General features: G+C 30.3%; 1 protein-coding gene across 1 annotated transcript in view; it reads left to right on the forward strand.

Annotated features, from left to right (window-relative positions):
* Positions 1–9,657, forward strand: part of LOC117174268 (DNA polymerase zeta catalytic subunit) — a 198,175-nt gene that overhangs the window by 47,548 nt on the left and 140,970 nt on the right. Inside the window, exon 6 of the mRNA XM_033363187.1 lies at positions 1,173–5,108. Coding sequence (XP_033219078.1) covers positions 1,173–5,108 — 3,936 coding nt within the window. The remainder of the gene's footprint in view (positions 1–1,172; positions 5,109–9,657) is intronic.

Genomic DNA, 9,657 nt, shown 5'->3' on the forward strand with positions numbered 1-9,657 from the left:
AAGTTATGTTAAATAAGTTGATATCAGGCAAGGGTTGATCCTTCACAGTTGTCGGCATGTTTTTGAAGTGAAAATTTGCATCACTGGCATTATTTTGAAATTCGTTTGCCTCAGTGCATGATTTTTCGTCATTTTTTGAGGTTATGGCTCAACCATGACGTGATGGGTGATTTTTGATACCGAATTTGAATTAGCGCCCCAAAATCCATAGGAATACGTGTGTCTTATTACCAGATCCGCACACTTTTTTTTTATGTGGCTGTGTTATCTATATAACGTATAATATTAATTTTTAAAATGCACCAAAAAAGGGGGAAGCTTAACCATGTCTAATATATTCTTCTGACTTTTGGTTACGAAATCGGATCCCCCAGGCGACAGTGCTATCGTGGAATCTAGTTACTTACATTCGATTACTCGAAGACGAATTAATTTTCCAATCTGAAAATTCGGGGCCTTATAAGAAGAAAGCCCAGATTTATTTTTAAACTATTATAAAATAAAAAAGTGTGGAAATTTGAAAAGAAGTTAAATTTATTTTTGATTTTGAAACGTAATGTGAAATTTTAATTTTTTCCAAAAACAATTATAACCACCTGAAAACTGGTTAAAACTCTATCAAAAATATAGCGGATGAAATTTTGTTTAACGCAGCAGGAAAAAAGTTACATATATCTGAAAATAAGGCTACGCATCAAAAGCCTAAAAATGGTACCCCCTCGACTTTTATAAATATTTCTCGAAATTAAACAATTTTGTATGTGAGAAGTGCCATCTGATTGGATTAAAATTGGCCAATTTTAGGTCCGATTAGACAACTTTGTATTTTAGGGAGTGTAAACTTCAGATATTATCCCCCATGTATGTTAACCCACATGCATTAATGTTTTAGTATCAATACACACATACAGTTTTCTTTTGCTATAGCTTTCATGAGCAAACCGAATGTTCAAAAATTGATAAATTTAAAGAAAGTTTTTCAACCGATCTTAAAACTTTTTGTAGTTCACACAGAAAACAAAAATGCCATGTTTCAGGCTTTTTTACAATTTGAGTGAAAGATGGTCATTTTTTATTGTACTCCTGCTACTATTTGGCTTCGTCTGTGAGATGAAGTGAAACTGCGTAGTGACATTTGTTTCTGACATTAACGTTTTGTACTAATATTTTAGAATGGATGTGTACTCAATCAAAATCTGCAGCCACACGAAGCACACATCCCATTTATACTGCAGTTTATGATTGACTACAACATATACGGGATGAGCCTTATCAATTTAAACGACGTAAAGTATAGGCAGTTGAATCGTCAAAGGGGAGACGGTAGATTAAATGGCGAAAACCTTACGCCACATTTCAAAATTAGAAATTACTTGCCTCCCACAGTTAAAAGACAGAGTACCTGTGAGATTGAAGTCGATGCTTGGGCGTCGGATATTAAAAATAAGGAGGCCATTGAACAAAGATTGGATGTAAATCCTGGATTAGCTGCAATCTGGGCTGAGGAGAAAGCCAGACGAATCTTAGCTGGATTTGAAGGAGAAGATTCGCAATTAGCACCTTTAAGTAGCCCACCTAGGTCGAATCTACAACCTACAGACAACGATTTGCTGCAAATGCAACGATTTCAGAGAAAATTGTTTTCTTTATCTCAAAGCGAAGAAAGTGCGATTTCCATGAATTCAAATTCATCTGCTTATCCAGTTGAACTTGATGATGAATTTAATTTACTTGATGCTTCATATCTTGAAAGACACATTGGTCCACGAAACGAAAACCAAAAACAACATTACGATAACCGAGAACAAACTAAACGAGATTCAGATTTAGTTACGTCATTAGAGGAAAATCTTGCATTATACCATGAAAATGAGATTTCAGATAATATTGATGAGGAAAAGAGTTTAATGTCTAAATTAAAAATATTAAAATCAACAGGGGAAGAAGCTGCTTCCCAAAATAAAAATAGAATACTTAATCAGAATACTTTTGAAGAAGAGGACATACCACTTGTTGATATTTTAGAGAAGCTGGCTGAAGGGCATAACACTAACGAATTAGTCGAAGAAGATAGTATATTAGGGTCCCATTGTTCTGCTGTTGTCGAATACAAGAGCGATGAAGAAGACGAGGATGGAAATACGGATTTGAATCTCACAACTTTTGAAATAGATTTGTTAAGCTTGAATTCCGAATTAACGATTTGTTCTGGAAGACTTGGAAGTGCTGCAAGTGACCATGAAAAGGGTGGGAGATCCTTTGCTATAAAATCGTTGTCTATTGAGGACTTGGATGATGAAAATATCATACGAAGGCAAAGAAGCAGTCAAAATTTATCTAAAATTCCCCAGTTTGATGGCGCAGATGATCTGCCAAAAAAAAGGAGTTCGAGTGTAGAAAGGAGTGCATCAATGAAAAGAAGAAAATTCGGGAATGAAAATAAGGATATTCTGGAGAAAGTTGTATGTGATCCAAACAAAGGTAATGATAGAGAAAGAATACATAAATCAAAATCAAAAGGGTCTTACAATTATTCGGAATTTGATAATGCCGAGAAAGACAAATGTAGAATATCCGATTCAAGTGCGTGTGGATCTTTAGAACCACACTTAGATTGTACCCTAGTTTCTAAAGAAAAAGAGGTTGCTGCTTTCGAAGTTAAATCTACGACATCTGAAACCAATGAAAGTACTGAAGATCTTTCGGAATATGCGGGGCCAGATCACACAGTGGTGGTCGTGGAAAAGTTGATCTGTGATTATAAAAGCAGTAAAGGAGTAGTTGGGAGCGCTATAAGAGAAATGATAGTCAATCACAGACACTGTGGTGTTGAAAGAAGATCAATTTTTCTTAAAGACGAGGAAAGGAAACTGAGAAGTTCTAGTCGTTTGTTGGAAAGTCCGAAACTCACTTTAAGAAGTTCAACTTGTGATTTAATGAGTGCGATTCAACCTTCGAAGAGTGCTAGTCGTCCTTCAGAAAATCCTAATAAAGCATTAAGAAGTCCCGTGCGAGCATTGAAAAATCCTAGTTATGCATTGAGAAGTCCCAGCCGAGCATTGAGAAGTCCCAGCCGAGCATTGCGAAGCCCCAGGAAATCATTAAGTAGTCCTAGACGACACTATGCATCTTTAAATATAATAGTTACTCCCTCCAAAAAACGAAAAGATCTCAGTAAGAAGTTCAATGACATTTCAGAAGATGAGGAATCTAGTGGAGATGTACCATCAAAGGAAACGCCTCTTTTTACTCAAAACCCTGATAATGAAGTTGAAGTTTGTAATACAGAATCCAATAGCAATCTCTGTTTGTCTAATAAAGCAACTCTTATTAAAAGCTCTGAAGGTGTTTGCGAAGATGTATCACCAAATAGGAAACTTGTCCTTTCCCAGAAATCAAAGACTGCAGAGAGTTGTGAAGATACTGAAATCTTAAAAAAACACTTATCATTAACAAAATCTCGACCCAGGAAAGACTCTGAAGATATATCCTGGGAGAATATAACACTAGATAGAAACTCTAGCTTATCTAACAAATCAAAATCGAAAAAAATGTCTGATCATAAGGAAATCCATGTGAATGAATTATTATCGCAGAAGTCTCAATTCAGAAAAAGTATTGAAGATGATTTTAGTGCACTTGCATCAAAAAATAGAAAACTTATCTTCTCTCAAAGGTCAAGGAATTCAAAAAGTTCTGAAGATAAGGAAATGAAGGGGAAACTCTTTTTCTCTCAAATATCTCAAGTGAGAAAATGTCCTGAAGATGAACTCTCTGAAGATGCACAAAAAAACGAAAAACTTCTTTTACGTCATAAATCAACAGTAGAAAACAGTTTGCAAGGTAACGAATCCAATGAAGAAACACTTCATGTAATGCCCTTGACTCATAAGTCTGCTCCTGAAAAGAATTCGCAAAATAAATTGAACTTATTATCAGTTGAAAAGAGTTTTGAAGCTAATTCGAGCGAATCTAATTTATCAGAAGGAATCTATAATATTTCTTTGCAGTTACAAAACAATAAAGTTTATGATGAAGAAACGGATTTTTCTGATTTCGAAGAAAATTTGGAAGTTTTGCTGAAAGACTTAAATTCTGATTCAAAGATTAGCGAATTCTTGCCAGAGTCTACTGAATTAATTAAGGAAATTATTCAAGAAAAGAAACATTTTGTAAGAGAAGAACCTCATGAGTCACATAAGATGAAATTTAAAGATATGAGCATTACAGAGGAAATAAATAATGAAGTTTGTAATACTGAAAATCTTTTAACTCTTACTTTCTCAGAGTTCACAAATATTCAATTAAATGCTAGTCATAAATTTACTACAAAATCAATATCGAGTTTTAAATCAAATACATTGGTGGCGTTAACTACCGTATTTTGTGCACCAACACGACAGCATATTGTAGAAAGTATGCATTTATATGAGATTCCTACTTGCAGGCATCAGGAGCCTTTTTACAGTGACTATAATGATATTCGGGCTCGAAAAGATACAGCTTATCAAATAATAAATAAGAAAAAAGTGTCAGACTTTCCTCAGTTCAAATCTGAAGTTGGTAGCGTTGTTGGCATCAAATTATGGCGCAGGATGAAAATCAATGAATTTCTTAGTTCTGATGCTAAATTCAACACTGTTGGCGTTAAAAGAGGGCTTGCTGAAAGAAGATTAATAACTATTACACCTCTATATTTCCCCCCAAATAGGAACAAGCTCGTTGAGTGGTTAAAAGCTAGGAAACGCTTAAGACGTAAAGAAGAAGAAAAAGTTCAAGAGAGAAAAGAATGTAAAAAAAATAATGAGGATGTCAGGGAAAATAAACTCGAGTATAGTAATTCGGAAGATGCAGCAAAGTTAAATTATTTTGTTTCCAATTCGCGACTACAAGCATCAATTTATTCTGGAGGAAAATCGCAGGATAGTTTGAGTGATGATTCATCTTTGTGCAGGACATTGAGACCTTCTGAATTATTAATAAGTGCAAACCAGAAAAGGAAACTAAGAGGGCTATCTTTCGGGCAAGTAGATTTTTCAATGAATGAAACGAAGACTCAGAATGACATTGCGAAACAGAATCTGCAGAATGCTAAAGCAATAACTACTGTGAGTATAATATTTATTTATCTATTTTACTTTTTTGTTGTCCAGCATAGTTAGTCACGATTGAGCTAAACCCAAAGGTGTTGGCAGTACTCATTTTTTTCGCTTCTATTCATAACGATGATAATTTTTGGACCTGAAAGAAAAAAATAGCTGGACCTATTTTCCTTCTTTTTCTCTATGTATACCTTTATTCGAGTATTGTTAATCTGAACCCCTTTTATTGACAAATAAAATTCACAAGCACGATTTTTTTTAAGCCATCAAATTTTTTGTCTTTGGTTTAAAAAATTTTTGTGCATATTCGATGAAACCGAACGTTAACATTTGTCTAATTGGGCTTCAATTAATGGCGTGCAGAATAATTTGACTGGGCTCAGAACCGGCATCTAGACGTGAGTCATGAATCTCATTTTTTAACACCAACTCAGCTGAGAATCTTCGACACCGGCTCCGCTGAAAATTGTGTTAGAAGATAGACTCAGATTAGAATTGCGTTGCATTTGGCGAACCGACTCAAGTTTAGATTGAGTCGAATTTTTCGAAACCGGCTCAGCAGATTAGATTGAATCAAAATTTCTTTGAATCTTTTTTATGAAGTTGTACATATCTTGAGAAAAAAGTGACATCATGTAATTCTCTTTGCGGCAGCTTTAGTATTTCTTCATATAAAGAAATGTATATTTTTTAATATGAAATATAGTTTTCAATGTATCATTTCCGTTCTTAAACATTCTTAGTTTGATGTCCTTAAGAAGCTAAACTCATACATATATTTAGAAAAAGATACAGTCATAAAATTTAGAAATCTCAGGTCTTTTATATTTTAAATTTAAAAATTCATAAAATTATAATTCTTGATGTTCTTTTTTGATTAATTTTACTGTTTTCTTTACTCAGTTACAGTAGCAATATGTCGAGTGAAAAAAAAACAGGAAAAACTAGTAAATAAGTAAAATTAATCAAATCAGATCATCCAAAGTCATAATCTTATCAATTTTTCTATTTAAAATCCAAAAAATCTGATAATTCTAAGTTCTATAACTGTATATTCCGCAAATCTACACTGTTAGCAATATTATTAGTGATTTTAAAGAGAAAAGTTTCATATTCAAAAATTTGAAAATTTGTATGGGAAATGTCTTTTGGCTAAATTGTCTGAAACTTTGCTCCCTGGTAGTTCTCGATGTGTAGATTAAAAGTCTCGAGGAGCATTATGTCCAGAAAATTCGAGTTTTCGAATTATATAGCCGTTAGAAGTTAAGGTTTTTATGCACTTCGCAGTAGAATAAGGCTGTAATGCTGATCATACACCGAAAAAAATATGCAACTATATTAGTTCAACTAGAGAGAAACTGAGAGAGAATTCATTATTAGGCAACACTAATAGTGTACTCTGTCGACTCTGCAGCAGTGATCCTAGATCTGAAACGAGATGTGGTCCAATACTATGACAGGGCTATGTCCGTGTGAATATAGTAGGAGACGCTGTAAATGACTGAGTTGCGCGCGCAACCCATCTCTCCTCTTCTGAATTTGAAAACTCGAAGTTGCACGATTGCCGGTCGGAGCACTTCGGCGATTCTATTTATATATCTATCTGCTAACAGCTTTGAAATAAATTCAGGAGATTGGGATTTAAACATTTCCAGATTTCGATGCTGGCGTTTCTCATGATTTCAATAGATCTTTCGCCTCTTGATATGCTTATATTTTGAGCTTATGTTATTTCATGTATAAAATATAACTTATATAAATATTAATACTATTATTTAAAAACTCAATTATTTGATTGAAAAATTAATTATTTTGTTGAAAATGTAACTATTTTGTAAAAAAAGTCCTCTTTTCTATCAAAAGTTCAACTACTTTTTTAAAATTTTAATTTTTTTTTATTTGAAGGTTCATCTCTTTCGTTGAAGATACATTTTTGAAACTTACAATCAATACCATTTTTGGTTAAGAAATCATGTGTTTTGTTAAAAGGTCGTCTTTCTTTGTAGAAATTAAATTGTTTTATTAAAAATTTATACTTTTTGATTAAAAAATACATTTTTCGGTTGAATTATCAACTATAATAATATTTTGGTTGTAAAGTCCTTCTGTTGTAAATGCAACTGTATTTTTAAAAATTAAAATCATCATTTTTGGGTGGAAATACTCTTTTTGTTTTTAAAATTAACCAATTTCGTTGAAAGTTCATGTATTTTGTTGGGAATTGACCTTGTTTAGTAGAAATTTAATCTTTTTGGTTGAAATGTTTTTTTAACGAGGTTTTTTAATTATGTTTGAAAATTTAACTATTTGGTTGAAAGTATCACTCTTTCATTGAAAATTCAAATTTTTCGCTTAAAAAATTCAACTTTTTGTAGATAATTCGTCTTTTTTACTTTAAAATTAAATAATTTCTTTAAAAATTCATGTATTTTGTTTAAGATTTGTCTTTTTTGTAGATCACCAATTTTCTTGGTCGAAAATTCATCTGATTGGTTGAAAATTTAACAACTTTGTTTAAAATTAATTTTTTTGTTAAAAATTATTTATCTTTATCTCAAAATGTAACTATTATATGATTGATTACAAATTAATCGTATATATTAGTTAAGCTGGAAAATCGTTTTTTTTTTTATATAGAACATTAATTTTTTTGTTACAAATTATTTATCTTTATCTGAAAATGTAACTATTATATGATTGATTACAAATTAATCGTATATATTGGTTAAGCTGGAAAATCGTTTTTTTTTTTTTATAGAACATTAATCTTTTTGGCCAAAAATTCACCTTTACCCTTGAAAATTTAACAATTTTGTTGAAAATTTGTTTTTTTTTTCTTGTTCAATTCAATTTTTTAGCACAGTTTTTATCTGGAAATTATACTATTCCATTTTTGGTTGAAACTTTATCCTGTACATTGTATTATTTAAAACACCAATTATTTGATAGAAATTTAATTTATTTTGTTGAACTTTTGGGTTGAAAATTTATTTATTGTGTTAATTAGATTTTTTTTGAAGATTCATCATTGTATTTAAAGACTGAAAACTCAACTGTTTTGTGAAAAAATTTTCTGTTTGGATGAGTTCAACAGTTTTTAATAAAAAAAATGTAAGCCTTTTTTTGTTGAAGATTCATAATTTTAAATGAAAATTCACCTCCTTCGTTAAAAATTTAAGGATTTGGTTGAAACTTCGTTTTTTTTTAGTTGAAAATGAAACTTTTCTTACACCGTTCGATTTTCAAAATTGTCAATTCGTAAATAAGACTTTTGAGTTTGGATTTATAAATAAAAATGTAAAAATGAATAATATAAAGCGACTTAAAATAAACGAATTCAATTTATAATTTAAAAAGTTTCCAATTAAAAAAGAATTGTAATTAATCAAAATGATTCAGTCTTTAACATTAAAAAATTTATTTATTTATTCATCAATTCAAAGCATTGAAAGTGAGTTTATATTTTTAACCAGAAGTACTTGAATTATTCCGTTTAAAAATAAGTTTACACTGTTTTGTAAAAAAATCATCTTTTTGGCTTTGAAATTCAACAATTTAAAAAAATCCTTATTGGCTGAAAAGTCAACTCTTGTGTAAAATTAATATCTTTTCGGATGAGTTCAACAGTTTTTAATTAAAAATTCAAACTTTTTTTGTTGAAGATTTATCATTTTAGTTGAAAATGTAATTTTTGTGTGGAAATTTGTTATTCTCTTTTTTTTAGTTGAAAATTCAATTATTTTGATAGTAAGTTAATTTCTAACATTTTCAATTGGCAAACTAAAATTTTTATCTCTAAATGACAATGCAAAAATATTAATCTGGAACAGCTTAAAATAAAAACAATGTAACTTTTATTTTAAAAAGTTTTTAGTTAAAAATTAATTTAATCGTTCAATTTTTAATGTTACGAACTGAAAATTTTTTGAATTATTATCATTTTGAATCTTAAAAATAATAGCGTAATTTGTATTTTTTAACCAATTAATTTCGTATGTTAAAATAATTTAATTTAAAAAATTGTAAAATTAAAAGGTGTTAAAAGTTTGTGTTTTATACGTATGAAATATTGAGCCTTTAAATAAAACATTTCTGAATAAAAAATTTGTCAAGCTTCAGTTTTAAAAGTTTAAAATTCAAAAGATTTCCACCTCAAAAAAATAATTTTCAGATTTAAAATTTTGAATTTTCTTATTTCATCCTGAATTTTGAATTGGAACAGGAATTTTTTCAAAGCAATTGTATGTATTTCTGAATTGGATCAGAGATTTTTTGAAAAAAATTTAATTCCGATCTGTGACAAGCCATTATAAACAACTATTAAAAACTATACAAATTTGAACAGAGTGGTTCGAAATAGAAAGCCTTGAATTGTTAAAATTGTAATGAGCTAAATTTTGAGTTTGAGCGCTACAATTTTAATTTAGAATAATATTCAAAATTAACTTAAAACTTGAAATTATTTGAAATAATTTGAAACACGATGTAGATTTTTGCAGATTTTAAAAATAAAGCTTTTGAGAATTGTAAAATATTTAAAAAGAATAACAAAAAT

The sequence above is a fragment of the Belonocnema kinseyi genome, chromosome 6, assembly GCF_010883055.1.
Source record: "Belonocnema kinseyi isolate 2016_QV_RU_SX_M_011 chromosome 6, B_treatae_v1, whole genome shotgun sequence".
Classification (NCBI taxonomy): domain Eukaryota; kingdom Metazoa; phylum Arthropoda; class Insecta; order Hymenoptera; family Cynipidae; genus Belonocnema; species Belonocnema kinseyi.